The 21901-nt window shown below is 41.3% G+C and overlaps 2 protein-coding genes across 7 annotated transcripts in view; one reads left to right on the top strand and one right to left on the bottom strand.

Moving 5' to 3' along the window:
• Positions 1 to 201: 201 nt before the first annotated feature.
• Positions 202 to 20659, bottom strand: tti1 (TELO2 interacting protein 1). 2 transcript variants are annotated; one of them, XM_078418969.1, is made up of 8 exons: positions 20527 to 20659; positions 16873 to 19209; positions 12776 to 12940; positions 7168 to 7319; positions 5346 to 5486; positions 4388 to 4592; positions 2814 to 2901; positions 202 to 1698 (listed from the first exon to the last, which is right to left on the bottom strand). In XM_078418969.1, exons 2-8 carry the CDS (start codon positions 19160 to 19162, stop codon positions 1518 to 1520), a joined length of 3222 nt encoding a protein of 1073 aa, XP_078275095.1. In that variant the 5' UTR covers positions 19163 to 19209; positions 20527 to 20659; the 3' UTR covers positions 202 to 1517. The 2 variants fall into 2 exon arrangements, with proteins under 2 accessions (XP_078275095.1, XP_078275096.1); XM_078418970.1 differs by lacking the exons at positions 202 to 1698; positions 2814 to 2901 and having other exon boundaries at positions 4394 to 4551.
• rprd1b (regulation of nuclear pre-mRNA domain containing 1B) overlaps positions 20638 to 21901 on the top strand; it is a 29340-nt gene continuing 28076 nt past the window's right edge. For 4 of the 5 annotated variants that reach the window (XM_078418971.1, XM_078418972.1, XM_078418975.1 and 1 more), the window contains exon 1: positions 20638 to 21074. In XM_078418971.1, the coding sequence (XP_078275097.1) occupies positions 20924 to 21074 (151 nt within the window). In that variant the 5' untranslated portion in view covers positions 20638 to 20923. The remainder of the gene's footprint in view (positions 21075 to 21901) is intronic. The other variant, XM_078418976.1, reaches the window with a different exon arrangement.

Here is a 21901-nt window from a genome sequence, read left to right on the forward strand (position 1 = left end):
CTTGAGGAATTTATAAATACCAAGAGGGGTCCAGATGAAATAAGGTGAGAGGAGGCTCATGCAGACCATAAATATTAATATAGTCTAACAGTGTTGAATGTTTCTTCTTCTGTTATATATTCAATTCCCTACATAATCTCTCGCACATTAAACAAATAAAGGTCATGCTTCAATTATTAAAAATCTTTATTAAAGTCCGCAAGCTAACTTGTGGAAATACTTTTTTTCCACCGAACATATACATTGAAGATGAATTCCCTTAACTTTGCAATAAAGTAATTTGTCTTTTCACCTCTGTGGCTAACATGTACTCGTGCCCACACAATTCTGCTTTACTTGGTATTAGAATTAACATAATTGGATTAAAAAAATATTGGAAGATGCTGGAAGTCAGCTTTTTACAGTCAAAACTGGCATTAAAAGAAAAGTAATGATTAAAACAAGCTGTTTTACAAAAGGTGTAGGAGTAACATCTTATCACCTCGATCACTTCACCTTTTCTCAAGGAACAATTGGGTTTGAGCAATCGGAAGGAATTTTCTTTAACTCTTACTCTTTCTTGTTACCTGGGGCACAGTTTAACAATTTGTAATTTGCTCCAAACACCAGAAGGGGCTGTTATAACATTCCTGTTTCAGGGTATTCTGAAGATAACCAACAATCTTGAAGACAAGACATTTTAGGTGTGGAGCAATCAGCATGCTGCGCTTGAAATGAGAGAAAGTTGCTGCATTAACTAGTGGCAGTTTGTATTTAACACTTCAAAATAAAAATAAACAATTATTAATAAGTATAGTATTTCCCCTCAGATTCTAAAATATATCTATCTTTATGTAAGATGCTTATGTGAAACAGAAAACAGGTACACATTTATTTGAGGTTTTTCCAAGGATAGCAAATATTGATAAGCTTCAACAATAAATTATCTCATTATACTCTGCAGCCCCATGGATGATAATGGTAAATATCCTAAAGTTGGTTAAGTAATTTAATGACTCAATTCAATCTCAACTTGAAGCTTGTTTAAGACCCTGAATGCAAATGCAAAGATTTAGACAAGGTTAGTGCAGTTGCAAATGTGTCAACACATGTATATGTTAATCACACACCTTCTGTATCTCTAAAGTGCATAATTTATTTATGGAGAGAGCCAAAAGACAGCAAGAGAAGGTGCCCGGCCTACAGTATTCCAGGTGCAGTTTCTGCAATAATTTCTATCCACTGAAGCTGACTAAACAAGATCACTGTGATAATTACTTAATATGCAAAATCCTTCTGTGAGCCATTGTTGCCATGCATCACCAATGATCAATGTCTTTTTGGTAAATCTTTCGTGATGTTGCTGTCAAACAAGCCAGGAAAGCTGGTGGTAAGACCATCAGGAAGAAATTATGCATCCTTCCAAAAATAAACGCTTGCCCTCAAAGGATTTCCTACACCAACAAAAAGTTGGTTGTTTGCATGGACTGAGAGCCGCTTTAGTTTCACACAGACATAAATAGGTAGCACATCCTCTGTCATAAATTCTGCAGAAGTTGAACAACATTATCCATGAATTCATTCCTTTGTTTACCCATTCCAGGGAGCTGGATGGGCAGAAGGCTAGTATGTGGTGGTTTGTAAACATCTGGGCAATAAAGTTCATTCACAATGAGCCAAGTGGCATCAGGATCAACTTCAGCTAGATGGTAAAATACACTGGCGAAAGAAAAGATGTGAAACATACATGAAAGATATTCTCGTTTGATATCAAGTGCAATAATTTTATACAATTTAGATTGTTTTATTTCTACCAATTTTCTTATTTGCTCAGGTCAGTGCCAAAGACTTCTTTCTATCAGTCCACTCCTCCCTTACACCAGGAACTGAGAACAATTACTATATCTCAATCTCGTAGAGATCAGCTAATTTGGCACAGGCTGAAAAGCTCAATTTTATATGCGTAGGAAAGAACTGCAGATGCTGGTTTACATCGAAGGTAGACACAAAATGCTGGAGTAACTCAGCGGGGCAGGCAGCATCTCTGGAGAGAAGGACATTTCGGGTCAAGACCCTTCTTCAGTGATGTCAGGGGAGTGGGCGGGACAAAGATAGAATGTAGTCAGAGACAGTAAGACTGGTGGGAGAACTGGGGAGGGGGGGATGGAGAGAGAGGGAAAGCAAGGGCTATTTGAAGTTAGAGAAATCAATGTTCATACCGCTGGAGTGTAAGCTACCCAAGCAAATTTTGAGGTGCTGTTCCTCCAATTTGCGCTGGGCCTCACTCTGACATGGAGGCGGCCCAGGACAGAAAGGTCAGATTGGGAAAGGGAGGGGGAGTTGAATTGCTGAGCAACCGGGAGATCTATATTTCTATCAGGTAAGTTAAGGCGGACTGAGCTGAGGTGTTCAGCAAAACGATCGCCCAGCCTGCGCTTGGTCTCGCTGACGTGCAGAGGTTGACACCTGGAACAGCGGATACAGTAGATGAGGTTGGAGGAGATGCAAGTAAACCTCTGCCTCACCTGGAAAGACTGTTGGGGTCCTTGGATGGAGTCGAGGGGGGAGGTAAAGGGACAGGTGTTGCATCTCCTGTGGTTTTTAGGGGAAAGGAACAATTCTTTTGTGTGTGTCCCCCTGTATCATGCCAACACTGATATCTAATACATCCAAAGTGAATTTTTAGAAGTACATACGTGGACAGTTAAGATCTTTGCAATAAGTTAAAAGGATATTAAAAAAAATAAAGGCAATAAAAATAATATAGGGAAGCACCTCTCTTGTTAAAGGGTAAATTCTTCATAAATTATTTAAATTTGTGATTTGTGAATTACCTGCAGGCTGCTTCCTGTAGTTTCTGTGGCTGCCTGCTGCTCAGGTATGGTAAACAGGTGCAGGCTATCACATCTAGGTCACTCTCACCTGCATCAAGAAAATATGTACTTTTATCCCCTGTCAAGTTCAAAGCTTTTTATGACACTTCAATATTTGACCAGATACTGGATATTATCATTCTTTTATATTTGGCACTCAATATCAACATCAAGGTACAATCCGATTTAGGAGACAGTTGATGACCAAAACCGATCATCCAAATTAAATATAGTCATTTGTTACTTGCTACACAGGTCATTCTTTCACCGCTGAGTGAAACAGCTAATGATCACCTGAAAGCAATAATATGTGCAGATGCTACAAATCAAGCACCAATCTTGGCATGAGAGGTTAACAACAACATTTCATCGATCTAAAATGTTGACTCTGGAGAGTGTAACAGGCATGTTTTTCTATTCATCATTTGCAGCTTTATCTGTAATTACTCCTGTTCCCATTGTGCAGCTAACTCAATGTTTAAATTTTAAAAAGTCAGTCCACTGTCCAAGTATTTGTGGTGGACCAGATACCTGTTGAATACATTCACCTCTTAATCCCAGAGATAATGTGAGTTTTATTTTATTCTTGAAGTTTATTCCATTGTAACGAAGAATTTGCACCTAATTAGTGGTGCATGCACAGCTACACAATGTTGTGTTCCCACAACCCATGTTACAAGTAAATAACTTATTTTCTAGAGGGAAATATAATGTTGGTAACATTTTGAGATTTAAAATTAATGAGGAAAAAGACTGAACTTCTCTGAACATTGTCACTAATTTTGAAAAGGAATAACTCCATATGGTCATTGATTAATATGGATTTTTAAAGGTAATCACCACTCTTTGATTCATAGTTATGAATAAGGACAGGTTCAGAACTTGGGGAAAAGTACGAGACTGGGGGATACAAATTACCACATTAGGCAGGAGCTTGGAAGAGTAAATTGGGATCAGCTGTTATTTGTGCAGGTTCACATCTGACATGCGAGAGCCATTTAAAGACCAGCTATTCCGAGTTCAGCGCATGCACATTCCAGTAAGGAGGAGAGACAAAGATGAAAGATAAGTGAAGCATGGATGAGGAAGGTTGGAAATTTGGTCAAAAAGACAAAAAGCATATGTAATGTTCAGAAAGATGAAATAAGTACCTTCAAAGAATATAAGGAAACAGGGAAGAATTCAAGTGGGGAATTAAGAGGGCCGAATGTCATTGATGAAGATAGAAGGAACTGCAGATGCTGGTTTACACTGAAGATAGACACAAAATGCTGGAGTAACAGTGGAACAGGCAGCATCTCTGAATAGACGGATATACATATATATTAAAAACAAAAAGGTAACTAAGGCAGCACCAAACAAGGATAAAGGAGGTAATTTATGCTTGGAGTTAGAGAAAGTAGGCAAGGTACTAAATGATTACTTTGAATCGGTATTCACCGGGAAGGACATGGAATATAATGATATCATTGTGGTGTATATTGACACTCCATGGTTCAAGAGTTCAAACATTGACATCAGAAGCATATACTTACAAAGTTCCAGTTTCTCGCATAGTTTTCCAAGGCCCTGAAGCACAGCTAATTGAAGTTTGTAGGACAATGTGTGGCTATAAATGGGCCCAGCCTTGACACTGGCCTTGGCTTGACTTGCTAAAGATCCTGTCACCTTTGGCAAAATGTCTTTAGAAACTCGGCTCCTAAGGAAATCTCCACAAGTGTCAGCCAAGGTGCACAGCACCTAGAAATGAAGGTGGAAACAACTCATCACCCAGGAAACAATCATGACAAATTTGACATCCAGAACAGACTCTAATATTCATTACTTTTCATTCATAGGCATGCAAATGTTTGGTAAAGTCAGCATAAAACATCTGGAGTATTGTGTGCAGTTTTGGTCTCCTAATTTGAGGAAGGACATTCTTGCTATTGAGGGAGTGCAGCGTAGGTTCGCGAGGTTAATTCCCAGGATGGCGGGACTGTCAAATGATGAAAGAATGGATTGACTGGGCTTGTATTCACTGGAATTTAGAAGGATGAGAGGGGATCTTATAGAAACATAAAACATTATCACGGGATTGGTCACGCTAGATGCAAGAAACATGTTCCCGATGTTGGGGGAGTCCAGAACCAGGGGCCACGGTTTAAGAATAAGGGGTAGGCCATTTAGAACTGAGATGAGGAAAAACATTTTCACACTGTTGTGAATTTGTGGAATTCTCTGCTTCAGAAGGCAGTGGAGGCCGATTCACTAGATGCATTCAAAAGAGAGTTGGATAGAGCTCTTAAGGCTAGCGAAATCAAGGGGTATGGGGAGAAGGCAGGAATGGGGTACCGATTGTGGATGATCAGCCATGATCACATTGAATGGCGGTGCTGGCTCAAAGGGCCGAATGGCCTACACCTATTGTCTATGTATCTAGCTCTGGTTTATATTAAATCATTCAAGATACATAAATTCACCAAAGGCAATTGGTAAGAAATATCATTTTACCTTGAATGCCCTGAGGACAACGAGGGATTCATCATTGATCAATCTTTGTACCAGCGGACTCCATGCACGGTGTATCATTGGAAGCAGTTCATTCAGATTATTCTGAAGAACAATCACACATAGTTCCAAAACATCCAAGACCTGTTTTGCGTAAAAAAAATTGTTTCAGATCACTAAATGATGAGGCAGTTGGTTGAAAGAATTACAGTGAAAGCAGAGATACGCTATATATTCATTGCATTTATCTTGCAATCAGAAGCACGCACTTGGTATGAAGACATGTGCTGAGACAGGCTGATTGAAATACACTTGTTATATCTATGTTATGGATCCATAGAATCTGATGGTTCAAATCTTCCGAATTTAAGTATTTTAAATACAGAAGTCCCAAGCTTCTTGCCTGAGCTATTCCCGCATTCTATGTTCAACTGCACATGGAATCCAGTGGTGCAAGAACAATTTGCTGCATTATTTCAGGGAATTTACCTGCCGAACCTGGGTTAGATTGGAGGCGTACAACACAAAAACAGATGTCTTGGTCCACCATGTCCATGCCAACCACCATCTCTGGCAGTATTCACTACGCACCCACCACCCTCTGTGTTCAAGAAAACTTGTTGTGTAAAAATTGGCTCAGAATACATTGGAGGTAGAATTAGATGGTTAATATAAAATTGACTTAACATTAAATATAGTCTTCATTAAACATTAATATCTTTTTTTAATTATTGTGATTTTCAGTTTTATAGTGTTTCCAACTATGAAGGACATTCAAAGGGATTGAGTCTTTGGCAGCTTTGCCACCTGGTGAAGCTTATGGAATATACAGCAGAGCTCACAATTTAGGATTGTAACATCTGCTTGCAAGATGACAATAAGACAATCTGCGAAAGGTCAGTGGTACAACAAAAGTGAGTGTAGACTCACTACTCATTGCTGGCAATAAGTTCTAGACCACAAACCCAACTCTCTCTATTATTGATGGTGAATGGTCTAATTTATATTTCAGATTATATTCAGTTTTAATCAAGTCATGATGTTTTTCTTTTACAGGCACAAATTAAAACTAAACCATTAAGACTATTAATTTCTGGACCACAATTCCAAGAAATGTGGTCTAGATATTAGAGCAAAAGCACATTTTTTGTATATTAGACAACTACATTTCAATGGGGGATTCTAGTGGAGCTAATGCAGTGACACTGAGGATTTCGGAAAGGAGCAGTGGACCCAATGCATGCTCGAAGCCAACTCCATAATTATCATTGAAGCATGCATGGGCCGTAACTTTGCAGGCTCTACATGGAGAAAAAGGTTTACAATGTGCTTCAATATGTCTTAAGATACCATCCTTGTCTTTTGGTCTGCTGATTTTATGTCTGCCCACACCTCCTCCCAAACATTCATCCCAACCTCCCTTCCTGCCAGCAACCGATGTCCTCCAACTTGCTTGTTGGTGCACCAAAATTCAACTACTAAACGCACCTCATAGCCACTGAACAATTTCTAGACTTGCAACTGACCAAAGCCATTCCTTAAAAAACAGAAACTACTTTAATTTTGAAAAAAGGTAACTTAAAGATTAAATCAACATACTAACAACATGAGCGGGAAAACATACTAAATAATTTCACCTACATAAGGGATTTTTTCACTCCCAAGTTATCTACATTCTGTTTTGTACAGAATCGCAGATGATATTTGTTTTTACTTACAGAACCATCTTTTATGAGACGAAAAATAAAACATACAACTCAAAAGATACCCAGAAAATGTTTGAAAATTTTACATTCTATCTTCCAGGCACAGAACAATACAAGACCTTCAGTCGCAATTTAATGTTTTTGTCTGATAAGAGATGAATGCATCTTTCCATCACATCCTTAGCAATACGGATATGTGCTGGTAGCTCTTTCTTCACATCAGGGGGGTCATAGCTAACATTGGAATCAGCTTGATTGGGAGTTTCACATTCTAAAACAGAGCAGAAAGACATACCAAAGCTTTTAGATATATCAAATGTCATCAACGCATTTTAAAACAGACTATCAAATAAGCCAGACCCTGGGTTGAATATCGGACCTAATAATCCAGACAGTGGTAAATTTAAGATAATTGGTGTTGTCTTTCACATTAAGTTATAAATAAAAAGCAAAAAAGATCAAAACAGAAAATCCCATTCAGTAGTTCTAAAAACGAATCATTGACCTGAAATATTATTTCTCGTCACAGATGCTGCCTGACCTGCTCAGCGTTTGCAGCATTTGTTTTGATCTCAGGTTTTCTTAATTTGCAGGTTTTCCCTTCAAAAACATAAGATGGCACTGTGGCATTAATGGGCAAGTCTCGGTCCTTGGCTATATGCACAAGTGTAGATCAACATTTAATGGTTTTATTCTCACAATATTTCAAAAGGATTTTCTAATCAAAGGACACGAGCATGCCCATGAAGAGCAAACATATAGGTTTCTGCTTAACTATGTACTTTGCTAAAGTCAAAAAAGTTTCCAGTCTGAAGGGCTTCAAAAAGGTTTCCTTTGAGGCTCCAATAGCATCTATCATCTTCAAATTACTATGCAGTCTGCAGCTTCCCAAAATAACGATTTAAAATATTACATAGTTTAGGTGTAGAGCACAGCAAACCTCTGGACAGTAATGTTGGCAATTTAACAGCACGAATGCTGACACTGCGCTAAGAAAATGAAAACGCTTCTTAACAACCACTGTCTCCTGAAATGATAAGTTATTTTCTGTATTAAAATGGGGGTCTGAAGCAAGAAACTACAGGCCAGTTAGCTTAACATCAGTCATAAAGAGATTGTTAAAAGCTATTACAGGAAAATTAATAACAGCACATTTTGAAAAGTTCAAGGTTACCTGGCCAAGCCAGTGTGGTTTTGTGACAGGGAAATCATGTTTGATCAACCGGAGATCTCTGAAGTAATACAAGTGAAGTGGATGATGGGAAACTGATGAGCATGATAAGTGCTGCAAAATAACCCCGAATATAATAATTATTGGTGAGTTATTTAATTCACCAATAATTATTAATGGGTTGATGGGTTTGTGGTTAAGTTTGCGGACAATTCAGATAGGTGGAGAGGCAGCTAGTGTTGAGGAAGCTGGGAGGCTACAAAAGGACTTGAACAGGTTGGGAGAGCGGGCAAAGAAGTGGCAAATGAATACAGTGTAGCAAAGTGTATGGCCACGCACTTTGGTAGAAGGAGTAAAGGCGTAGACTATATTCTAAATGGGGCGAGGATTCAGAAATCGGAGGTGCAGAGAGATTTGGGAATGCTAGTGAAGAATTGCCAAAAGGTTAATTTGCAAGTTAAGTTGGCGGTAAAAAGGCAAATGCAATGCTAGCATTTATTTCAAGGGGACTATAATATAAAAGCAAGGCACTGGTGAGGCCATATTTGGTTATTTTGAGCAGGTTTGGGCCCCATATCTGAGGAAGGACTTGCTGACTTTGGACAATCCAGAGGAGGTCTACGAGAATGATCCTGGGGATGATTGGGTTAACATCCGAGGGGCACATGAAGGCTCTGGGCCTGTGATCACTGAAGTTTAGAAGGTTGAGTGGGATCTCATTGATACCTACTGCATAATGAAAGATCTAGATTGTGTGAACACGGAAAGGATGTTTCCAGTAATAAGTCTAGAACTTGAGAGCAGTCTCAGAATATATGGATGTTCCTTCAAAATTTCTTTAGCCAGAGGGTGGGGAATCTGTGGACCTCTTTGCCATAGACGGGTGTGGAGGCCAAGACATTGGGTATTTTTAAGCTTGACATTGATGGATTCTTGATTAGAAAAGGCATCAAAGGTTACAGGGAGAAGACAGGAGGCCAGGGTTGAAGGGGAAAATAGATCAGCCATGATTGAATGGCGGAGTAGACTCAATGGGCTGAATGGCTTTATTCTGCTCCTATGTCTTACAGTCGGCAAGATGTAATGCTTCAGGCAACATCTCTGGAGAAAAGGTATAGGTCACATTTCGTGTCTGAAGAAGGGTCTTGATCCAAAATGTCACCTATTCCTTTTCTCCAGATATGTTGCCTGGCCCGCTGAGTTACTCAAGTTTTTTGTGTCTAACTTCAAGTTCATGCATACAGGATCTGGCCAGGAAATGAGAAATCTGTGGGTAACAAACCAGATGACAACAATGAGTTGAGACAATAGCAGACAAGTAACATGTTATGGAGGTGGAATTTGGTGGTCTTGGTGACAGACAATGTAGAAGTTAGAACTTTGGTTCCCAGTTATTTTGGTCTTAGTGTCCATGGAAAAAAGGTTGTTGGAGGCCATTAAACAAATTTCATAGAAGATTTCAACAGCAGTAATTTTAAAGATTCAGCTGCATGAAATCTCAACAAATAAAATGGCTTTCTATTTTCTTAGTTGCTCCGTATACAGACGTGTTCAGCATCACTGTTTGAAAGCTATTTGGTACTGGATTATTATTGTCACGTGTACCGAGATACAGTGAAATGTTTTGTGTTATCCAGGCAAATAATACCATTTGTGAGAACAACGGGCAGTGCAAAAGAGAAAATAAAACAGTATAGAAATATCATATTACAGGTACTGAGGTGTAGATAACAAAAAGTGCAAGGGCCCTATTAAGATAGATTGGAAGATCGGGAGTTTATCCGTGGCATATGAGAGGCCTGGTCAAGTCTAATAGTAGGACAGAAACTGTTTTTGCATCTGGCGATACATGCCCTCAACCTTTTATATCTTCTGCCTAATGGGAAGAAGAATGACCAGGGAGAAGAGAGACTGACCGGGGTGTGAGTTGTTGTTAATTTTGTTGACTATTTTCCCAAGGCAGCAGAATGTAGATGGTTGATGGAGAAGGGGTGGGGTGGAGGACAAAGAGGCTCTGTTGCATGACAGAATGGGTTGCATTCGCAATTCTCTGCAGCTTCTTGGGGCTAAAGTAGATGCCATACCAAGCTGTGACACATCTAGATATGATGCCTTTTATGGTTTGTGTTATTGGAGACACGCCAAATTTCCTTCTGAGAAAGTTGAGATTTTGATGTGCTTTGTTGATTGTAGCATCAATGTCGTTGTACCAGGACAAACTGTCATGATATTTTTGTCTATTTAAGTGTCAGACCTCCCCACATTTGATTTTACAAATTCATAATTTTGATGTCCAAAATTCAGAATTTTACACCAAAGTTCATAATAGGGCGCATAATGCAACTTTTCAACAGAAAAAACGTATGCACGCCAAATGCATGGTCACAAACGACTATTATTTCCAACAGTCTGTAGTTCTTGGACTACATGTACAATGTCAGGCCTATCATGAGTATATTCTGCTATTTATAGAAAGGTTATTGAACAGAAATGCTTTTTGCAACACAAAGAAAAAATTGTTTTGTTTTTTCTATTTTGCTTTTTCCTTACATATCCCAATTATCTTGGTATTGAATAAAAGAACAATGGTCATAAAATGTATGACTAAGTTATGAAGAAAGAGTTGATATATTCAACTTGACCAAGCATACGGAAGAATTTCATAGCACAAGTCTATGATAATGCTAACAAGGATTGCAATACAACGCTTCGATATTGACCATCTGAAAACAGTCGGTAATTTCGATCACTCCTATACCATCTGGCACAGCACAGAATATGCCATACGTGTAAAATAAAATTACGAATATGAAATTAAACACAAATGACTCAAAAATGCATTTACATATGATTAGCAAGGATGTGCATTTCTGCTCTACATTGGTTATATTCCTGGGGAAAACAAACCCACATATGACCACTAATTGCAGTAATTTAGAGTATAATGTCATCTTGCTTATTGAAGTACATATTAAAGTAAATTCGCACATTAATTGATAATCAGCCCAAAAAGGTGGTAATGAGCTTTTCTGCTGTGTTTTATATTTTAACCCCGTCTTAATTAATTAATATAGTTATATAATCTTGTACTTAAATTTAATATTTACTCATTACAGTTCCACCACTGATTTTCTCACACTCTTGGTTCCAGAGCTTTGCTGGTTTATCCAGCTGGCCAAGGAAGTCGGCTATGGGGATAGATGTGCTGGCTCCAGCTGGGCTGGAGTTCCAGAGCCCCGGCCGCAGGTTGCAAATTCAACCCACCGATCGGCCATGGAAGTCCCGATGAGGACGAGATTGGCTGCCTTGCCCAGCCTTGGTGCCACATTTTCGGGGAAACTTCCAGGGTGGAGGGATTTCTCGTGGAATCCAAAGTGACCTCTAGCAGCAAATTGACAAATTGAAATTACCGACTCTTTTGCAGAAAAATGTGAGGCAAAATTGGAATGACGGAAATGAAATAAGAAAGCGGAAACTTTTCCGCCAAATTCAGAAGGGTGATGTGTGTACTTCATCCTGTTTCATGAGGTCAATAACCAGTTCCTTTGGTTTTTTAACACTGAGGGAGAAGTCATCTTGACACCATGCTACTAAGCTCTCGATCTCCTTTCTGTACTCTGTTTCTTCATTGCTTGAGATGGCTCACTACTGGCGTCACCTGTAAACTTTAAATGGATTTAAAGCAAAATTTGGATGCATAGTCAGGAATGTATAGGGAGCTCAGCCTTGCAGGGCACCAGTTTAACAATTATCATGGAAGATATTTTGAAAGTCGAGGAAATATTAAATCACCCAGAATGTAATATTTGGTATAACAAAGCCCGTGCATTAACAAGCACTATATCATTCTGTTAACACGATGTTCACTAAGTTTTGTATTCCTTCCCAGTAATCCAGAGTTAATGGAAAAATACTCTTCTGAAATTAGACTGAATGTGAAGGGTGGTTGATTTGAAAAAAAAAGACAAAGTAAGCTGATTAGGACACTGCGTGGGTCTGATATCAGGAATTCTCTCTTCATCACATTGAACAAATCATATGACATTCAAGAATGACTGCATAAAAAGAGCTTAAACAAATATGAAAGGTGGAAATAAAATGAGAAAGGAAAAGGCAGATTATTAGGAGGCACAATGAAGCAAAATATGATTGTAGAAATGCCACTGAACAGATGAGAAGGGATTAAATAATTCACTAAAGTTGGGGCTATTCAGTCATTGCATCCTTTGGCTAATAGGTTAAAACACGGGAAAAGCTTGCACATTTGAAAAGAGCTGACTGTACTTACAATCTGATTGAATTTTAAAGTATTTCCCAAATACATAAAATGGAAAATGTTAAAAATATTAAATTCAATAAAACATAATAGTCAAGCTAAAACTTGCACAATGCAATTTTTAGAGTATTAGCCTGCTGCATAAACGTGAATGGAGCACAGTCTTCTAAATGACAGGTGACTACTTTCACAGTGTGCCTTGAGGATTATATTTTCTATTTTAGCCAGGATAAAATGACACACTTTCACTTTATGGGAAAGGTTTTGTCCAGAAGATTACCTGCTTGGTCCAGATCGATCCCTTCAACATCCCCCTCCGCTAGGCGTTTTAGGTTCTGATATTGCTGGAAAAAGCACTGGATTTCTTCTGCTGTGGTACCCGATCTGCCGGCTTTATGAGATTTCCCCATTTTCTGAACAGGATCCACAGGTGGAAACCAGCAAGCTGTTTTGTGGTGAATGATTAATAGATAATTTTAATTCATATTTCAGTCATATCTGACAAACTGAATTTGTGATTTCTCAATTTACAAAAGTCTTTAAGTGCCAAATAGTTAAACAGAGTGAAAAATATCAAGGGAACATTTATCTTTGGATTCACATCTCTATTAAATTCAGCAGAGACTATCTGTAATGGCATAAGAGTTTAATAACTCGAACAGGCAGTATATTTAAAACGAGGGTTTTCTATTTTCTATAAACACTCTTGATCAACACCATTAAAAATACTAGAAATACAAAGACAATATGTTTAAACATCCCCAACATCAAAAATTATGAAGGGACTAAATCATATGTGCTCCATCTGAGATACAGGAGCATTAACAGATGTTACGTCAAATCTGCCAGATTAATGCATAGGAAGGAACTGCAGATGCTGGTTTAAACTGAAGACAGACACAAAAAGCTGGAGTAACTCAGCAGGTCAGACTGCATCTCTGGAGAAAAGGAATTGCAGACGTTTCGGGTTGAAACCCTTCTTCAGATTAATGCAACAGGTAAATAAAGGAATAACATAGTCTGATGGAATCAGCATTACATGTGTACAATTGTGGGAGACTATTGGGCGACAATGTGGCATGTGATGAGGAAACTTAATTAAACATCTACAAACACAATGCACTATCAAATCGGGTAGAATGTGATATTCATTTAGGAATCTCGAAGAAAGTGTGAACACAAATAATATTGTATTGCCTGGCTATATTTGTTATAGCTGATGAGGAAAGAGGCTTTTGCCAAACAAATGATGTCATCCAAAGATTCAAAAAATCTTAAATGACAATTGGTTTAGCCAATGGCAACAAAGGTGCCAGGATATAATTACTTTATCTATAAGTCAGAGGTTCAATAATCACAATGAACGATAATCTTTTTGCTTGTTTTGTAATGCAGCCTCAAGACCACAAAACCACACTTTAATAAAGGTGATGTAAAAGCCTTACTTTTACAAATGGGGAAGAAAGCCTAGTAGGATAATGAAAAGTCTATTCACATGCTAGGGGGCTGGGATCATGGTGCACCACATGGATGAATGTATTGAGCTGCAAGTGATGGGAGCTTAAAATTATACAGGGAGTCACGTTAAGAAGCCTCCAGGAATACACCCAAAAAGGGGCGTCAATCTCAATATGCGCAATATCAGATGGCCAGCAACAGCGATCTGAGGGCCATTAAGCGTCAGGAATGACCATCATAATATTCAGGACAAAGCTGAAATTGGTAGAGACGCAAGGAGGAAACAAATCATATGAACATCAAGCATCATATTGGAAAAACCCCAGAGTAAATATATTAATGTGAAGAATCTGTGGCAATGGACAGGTATAGGTTTTACTGTAGGCCTCAACTTTATACTTTACTAGACGACCCATGGATCCGTTGGGACCCCATTGTGGGGCCGGGGGTCGGCAAGGGGGGAGAGGAAAGGGGAGAGGGAGCCACCCTGTATGTTTCTTTTTTTTTTTCCTAATCAGATGTGCAGCACTTTGGTCAACGTGGGTTGTTTTTAAATGTGCTATACAAATAAAATTGACTTTACTTGACTTGACTTACCCCAGCCCCGGGAGGATACTGCGGCAGCCAGCAGCAGGAGAGCAGCCGTCAGGCCTGGCAAGCCTCCCCCAACCGGGCACACGTGGATACAGGGCCCGGCAGCCCTCCCCCAACTGACAACCCGTGGATCCGCTGCCGGCCTGGGAGTCTCCCCCGGGGCCAGGCGAGGAGGGAGAGGGAGCCACTCACTCCGGCCCGCCAGCAGCAGGAAAGCGGCTGCTGCATATCCGTCCTGCCGGCGGCCGTTTTCATTGACCCTTTGCTGCCACGCTAAACCATGGAAGGAAGGTCAGGCACAGGGCACGCCAGGACGGGCACCGGTTCTCCCGTCGCTGCTTCGTGGGTGGGGGTGGGAGGGGGGGAAGGAGTGCATTTGTTAAAGTTTGTTAATTACTTTTAAAATGTAACAAAACGATCAATGCACACCGCAGGCGAATGGCGAGTAAGGCGGGCCTAAAATTGTCGCGCTATCGTGTACCGTTTTGGCTGTACTTCGGGAATATGAATATATGCATATATACATGCATACATACAAGATGAAACTTTTAGTTTTATACAAGACCATTAAACTCTTTCACATTGTGCAGTTAAACATTTGCATCACAAAAAGTGTCACGGTCACTGCATTTATTTTAAACCATTAAATTCAAAAGAACCAAAGTGGTAACCATCCAATTTATCTATTTCTACTGTTAGTTCAATATAGAGTACTATCTCTCTCTAGTGGCGAATCCACATATTGTCACTTGCTTGCAATTTTAGATTATATATTTGTTTTAAAGGTGGTACTTTCATTAAACACATTTCCATGCAACCATAATTAAGTCAGTTAAACCATCTCCATAGAAGTTCACAATAATAAGGAACACGAGTAGACCACTGGCCTTTTAAGCCTGCTCTGCCATTCATTAAGATCCTCTATCGGCTCCATTTTTCTGCATTATGTCCAATTCCTCGATGGCCTTCAAGTTATACAAGGAATAAAGCTATACAAGGATCAACTGTAGCTCTTCTTTTCATACCATTATCCCAACCAAACACAATTCCAAACTCGTGGAACTTGGAGTCAGCACTTCCCTCTGCAATTACACCCTTAACATCCTGACCACAATCAGTTAGGATAGGTGGTTAATTACAATAATTCTCACCACCACAGCAAGGATGCGTTTCTGAGCCCCCTACTCCTTATATACTCCTTATACACTCCTAACTGTGCAGCTAAAAACAAATCCAATTTACAAGTCAGTAGATTACGTCATCATAGTGGGCTGGATATCAAATAATGGAAATGGAGTGCAGAAAAAAGATTATGAACCTTGCAAACTTGGTGCCAAGACAACAACCTTTCTCTCAATGTCGTCAAGACAAAGGAGATTGTGATTGACTTCAGAAAGCCAAGCAGTATACATTGAGGGGGCCTAAGCAGAGATGGTCAAAAGCTTCAAGTTCTTAGGAATAAACAACACCAGCAATTTGTCCTGGCACAGCCACATCAAAGCTAAGACCAAGAAAGCACACCAATGCTTCTACTTCATTAGAAGGCTTAGGATGTTTGGCACTTCCCCAACAACCTTCACCAAATTCTACAGATAAGTCATAGAAAACATCTTGTCGGGTGCACCACAGCCTGGTTTGGGAACAGCTCCACCCACGACCGCAGGAAACTGTAAAGACTTGTAGACATAGTCCAGACCATCACACAAACCAACATCCCTTCCATTGACTCCATCTACTCTTCGTGCTGCCTCGGCAAGGCCACCAGTGTAATCAACAACCAGCCTCACTCCAATCATTCCCTCTTCTCCCCTCTCCATCAGGCAAGAGGTGCAGAAATTTGAAAATGCATAGCTCCAGATTCAGGGACAGTTTCCTTTCAGCTGTCATCAGGCAACATAGTGATCCTCTCATCAGCTCGAGTGTGGTCCTGATCTTCCATCTACCTCATTGGAGATCTTTGAACTACTTTTAATCAGACTTTATCTTGCACTACATGATGTACCCTTTATCTGTGCACTGTAGACAGCTTGATTGCAATCACATATAGTCTTTTCTTTGACTGTTTAGCACACAAACAAAAAGCTTTTCACTCTATCTCAGTACACATGACAATAATAATCTAAACCAAACTAAAATAGCAGATGGACTTCGTATCCTAGTTTTCACCACCGGCAACTATGCCCTGTACAATAAGAGAGATCAAGTGAATTTATAATCTTTTTGCTTGGTGCAGTATTTAATATACACCATCTTAGTTATCTGGCAAGGCATGCACAAATTTACCAGATTCTAGTATGTATATTTTACTCAATGCACACCACATACCTAAGGCCATTAATAGGGAGTGGAGGACAGTGAAAATTAGCTGAGCTTTTTCATTGTGATAAAGATCAAGTGACAGGAGCACATCCTGAACCACATCATCAACCAAAGGTAGAAAACTGGCATCAGAATAGCGAAACATGACGCTGAGAACACGGGGTGTATGAGGGTGCTGAGCTAGTCTTCTCAAATTCAGTGAAATGGTGTTCACTAAGTAGTCCAAATTCTGATTTATCAGTTCACGAATTGATTCATAGTCACAGGCTTGGCATATGTCTACCAATGTACCTCTGGCCATTTGACTAAGAAGTAAAGTTTCAGCTCCAACCTTTTCTAACACTGGGTAAAGAGTAGTCATTAAAAGCAGACGGAATCCCTTATTTAACACTCGAGCAAAATAACCAATCCCTTCAAGTTGGATGCAGATTTGCCAGATATTACTGTTCATAGTATGAATTGTTAAACTTGAGAACTGGGAACAGCTGTGGAATCCTTCAGTAAAATCCTGATATTTTGGTTGGTTTTTATTAAGGCCAGCTTCATATTCGGACTCCAGACTTGTTACCAAATGCCAGTTGTTCATACTTGTGTATTCCTCAACAATAGATGTGATGACTGCCTTAAAATCATCTGTACTAACTGGAGTTTCTCTTTCATGCAGAACACACACATCCAATCCAGCACTTCCCAGCAATAGTTCGTTAATCACCAATGCAGCTTGTTTTCTGTACAGTACAGACTCATGGTATAATTCCATAAAGTGATCCACCAGCAGATAGAGATTACCATAGTAACCCAAAACCCTACAAATCTGCTGAAGCAATGTAAATACACGTTCTTCGGTAAAATATTTGAAATATTTTTTCTGTGTAGCCGGCTTATCCAATGTTGAGCAGGGTGTTGGCTGCTGCAGACCTGCAGCTTCAGAAGTCAATTGCCTTTCTTCCACAATCTGCACATCTGTTACATCCAATTCTAGGATTTGCACCAGTGCTTTTGAAAGACGCCCAAGATGAACCGTTGAGTTAAGAACAACATTGACTTTACTGCCTAATAATTTTAAGTAGCCAAGTAACAAGTTTAATGATGTCAATTTACTCGGGTCATCTTGAGTTCTCATGAGTCTTGGAAGGGCTGTTGCAAGTGCATGCAAATTATCTGACAGCACATCTGCAAAATCTTTGTTCTCCCACACCACACACTGCTCGGAGACATGTCTCAAAACCTGAGTACATCTTGTTTGCACCTCTGGTCTCTCATCACCTACGAGTCTCACAAGAACCTCCAACAGATGGCTGATGGATTCTTTGAGTGATTTGTTACAGTGTGACAACAAATGATGAACCAATTCAACCAATTCTAACCGTACTTTCCAGTGTAGGTTGCCAGCAGCACAACTGCATAATTTCTGCAAAAGCACCTCTAGTTTGCTTGCAGTGCTATTTGCCCATTCTGGTTTTCTGCAGATTACAAGTTCAGCATGTTTATTCTCTTTTGCAAAATTCATTTTCTTGTCATGAAGTAGTTTGTTGGACAGTTGTTCATTGGCCATGACTAAACACACCACCTTATACCAAACTCTGATGGCATAGGTTGTTACTAAATGACCCTGTTTAACATCTCCAGAGATAATGCGCGTCATTCCTAAAGTAATCCCAGGCAAAAACGAGGCGAATAGATTTCCAACCTGAATCAGTTCACTGCTGTCAAAAGAACAGTGCATTTCAGAACAATCACATTGCAAAATCAGGGTCAACAAACATTTCAGAGCAAGAATCTGAAGCTGTCTTGATTTTTCATGTTCAGCGATGGTTAAGAGCACGGAGATAACAAATCCTTGGACAGGTAGCATGTCTGGCTCATACAATCTTAGCACAATGTCACCATAAGCTGAATGCAGTAGGGCATCAAGTCCTTTGACAGCAGCCATTTTAAGCTCTTCCGAGATTATGGCCAGCTTTCCATGGTTGCCTGGGGAGGACAGGCAAAGGGACAAGTCAGAGAACAGTTCACAGAGGAGCTGCTGTCTCCGCACACAAGTTCTAGAAATAATAAAATGAATACACTCCATGACACTTTGAAGAAATCTGTCTTGCTTTGGACCAGGTGTCTTCAGTGCAAATGTAAGTGGAAACAATACATACTCCTGCAGATCCTGTAATGCTGCATCGCCAACATTCTGCAGCTGTGACTGAAGGCACTGTACATTAGTAATGGTCTGTTCCTTTGTTATCTTAACACATATTGGACGCAAGGCGCTAAAAGCCTCCTTTGGCGTGTCAAAGATGGCCATAATGTAATCCTTCTTGCCTCCAACACTTCATCAACTGCTCTACCACCCTGTAAAATAAAATGTAATGTTCAATGTGTTGTGCATTTCATACTACAGAAATAGAAATTAATAACAAGGACAAATTTATTATTAAGCAGTTGTATTAGTTAGGTGACATTATTCAGAATAGTATAACAAGGGTAAAGCCAAACAAATACAAAACCACTGTGGAACCAATTTGGAATAAAAACTTGAATTCAGGTAAACAGAGCTTGTGTCAAATGCTTCAGTTTCAATGTGTTCATGATTTGTATTTCTCTTTTCTATCTCTAACTGTATTAAAAGTAATTATCCAACTCTGGACTCCACCCTATCGTAGATACCCCTCAATCGTGCAAAGAAACTAAATACGCTATACTCAGAATACTTTGTTCTATTCTATTGCACATCCTCACACCTTCTCACAGGCAACTAACCCCTATTCACCCCTGCTTAACAAAGCACACCAACCCAATCCTTCACTTCAAAGAAAAGCGCCTTTACTCCTAAAGATCATCCCCACCACTTGCTACGCAAAAGCATGCCTCTGCTGCTGTTCTCCAAAGTAGACAATCAGTCCAAAATCTCTCCCCTTTACACTCCAACCTTATCCTCCCACATTCATCACCTCACCCCACCCCCCCCCCGTTACTCTCTCACCCTGTCCCAGCACTCATCCTCCCTTTCCCCCCCACATACCCATCCCCTTCTTCCCTCTCCTCCCCACCCTCCCTTACCCACTTCCTTACCCTCTCACCATGCCCATGCACACACCCCATCCTCCCTATTTCCCCCTCCCAGGCCCAGCCTCTCCCTTTCTCCCCCACACCCATCCTCTCTTCCACTCCCTCCCTCACCCCATCACACACACACTCCCTCCATCACACCCTCCCTCTCTCACACACTCCCTCCCTCACAGACTCTCACACTCTCTCTCACACACACACTCTCTCTCTCTCTCACATACTCTCTCACACTCTCTCACTCTCTCTCACACACTCACTCACACTCTCACACACACTCTCTCACTCACACACTCTCTCACTCACACACTCTCTCACACACTCTCTCACACACTCTCTCACTCACTCTCTCACTCACACACTCTCTCTCACTCCCCCCACACACACTCTCTCTCACTCCCCCCACACACACTCCCCCCTCACACACACGCCCCGCTCACACACACTCCCCCCTCACACACACACTCCCCGCTCACACCCCACACACACGCCCCGCTCACACACACTCCCCCCTCACACACACGCCCCGCTCACACACACTCCCCCCTCACACACACACTCCCCGCTCTCCCCCCTCACACACATTCACTCACATACTCTCACCTCGGTTCATCACCGGCCACCCCATCTTTCACTCTCCGACTCCACCGCGCACGCGCCGATCCCGGCCGCTGGCTCCCTGCGCGTGCGCACTGACATCGCTGGTCCCGCGGGTGCAGGCGAGGTTTCCCGCTCATCCCCCTCCCCGCGCCCCCTCCTCCTCCTCTTCCTCCTCTCTCCCCCCCCCCCCCGGGTGGAGCCGCCATGGGCGCCGGCGCCGTTTCCAACCGCCGCTCGCCCCCACGCTCCGCGCGACAACCCCGCGGCGCCCGCGCCCTTTGACCCCGGCCCGGGGTGAGAGGTGACGCCGCCATTTCGCCAGGCGGGAGAGTTGAGTGCGAGGAGGTCGGTGGCCGAGAGACTCGGCGGCTGCTCGCTGGCTGCCGCTCCCCGCAAGGAGATGTCCTCCTTCTCGGAATCTGCGCTGGAGAAGAAGCTGGCTGAGCTCAGCAACTCGCAGCAGAGCGTACAGACTCTGTCGCTCTGGCTAATCCATCATCGGAAGCACGCCGGCATTATCGTGCACGTCTGGCACCGGGAGCTGAAGATAGGTGAGCGAATGGATCCCCGGTTAAGGGCAGCCCCGCCTCTCCAGTCTGAAGCATGGTCTCGACCCGAAACCACCCATTCCTTCTCTCCAGAGATGCTGTCTGACCTGCTGTTACTCCAGCATTTTGTGTCTCTCCCCCACACTCCATCGCGCACAGCGAGCTCCCACACTTAGACCGGGTCATCTGCCTTCATTTTAAAGGAGAACAGGAGGATGAAGGCAAGAAATAAGTACCCCCCCCCCCCCCTCTGTCGGCCAGAAAGACATGCAGATGCTGATTTATAGACAATAGACAATATTTACTCCGAAGATAGCCACAAAATGCTGGAGTAACCCAGCGGGACAGGCAACATCTCTGGAGAGAAGGAATGGGTGATGTTTTGGGTCGAGATCCTTCTTCAGACCCATCCCTTCTCACCAGAGATGCTACCTGCCCCACTGAGTTACTCCAACATTTTGTGTCTACCTGACCTACACATGTTCTCCAGAGATGCTGCATAAACCGCTGAGTTACTCCAGTTACTCTTTTCTTTGTAAACGATATCTGAAGTTCCTTATTTCTACATTTGGCATATTACCTGCCAGGCCTTGTGTTGCCCCTCCTCTCCTCCCTGGGTCCCGACCCGAAACATATCCTATCCTTGTTCTCCTGAGATGCTGCCTGGACCCGATGAACTACTCCAACTTCTAAAACAAAACTATATTTTCTGGGAGACTGTAAACTGAATGACTACGTGCAGGGGATACATGGAAGCGCGGGCAGCATCTGTGGAGAAAGATTGTAGGTATTGGAATCTTGAGCAATAAATCAAACTGCCGGATGAAATC

Source organism: Rhinoraja longicauda, chromosome 22 (genome assembly GCF_053455715.1).
Source record: "Rhinoraja longicauda isolate Sanriku21f chromosome 22, sRhiLon1.1, whole genome shotgun sequence".
NCBI classification, from domain to species: Eukaryota; Metazoa; Chordata; class Chondrichthyes; order Rajiformes; family Arhynchobatidae; genus Rhinoraja; species Rhinoraja longicauda.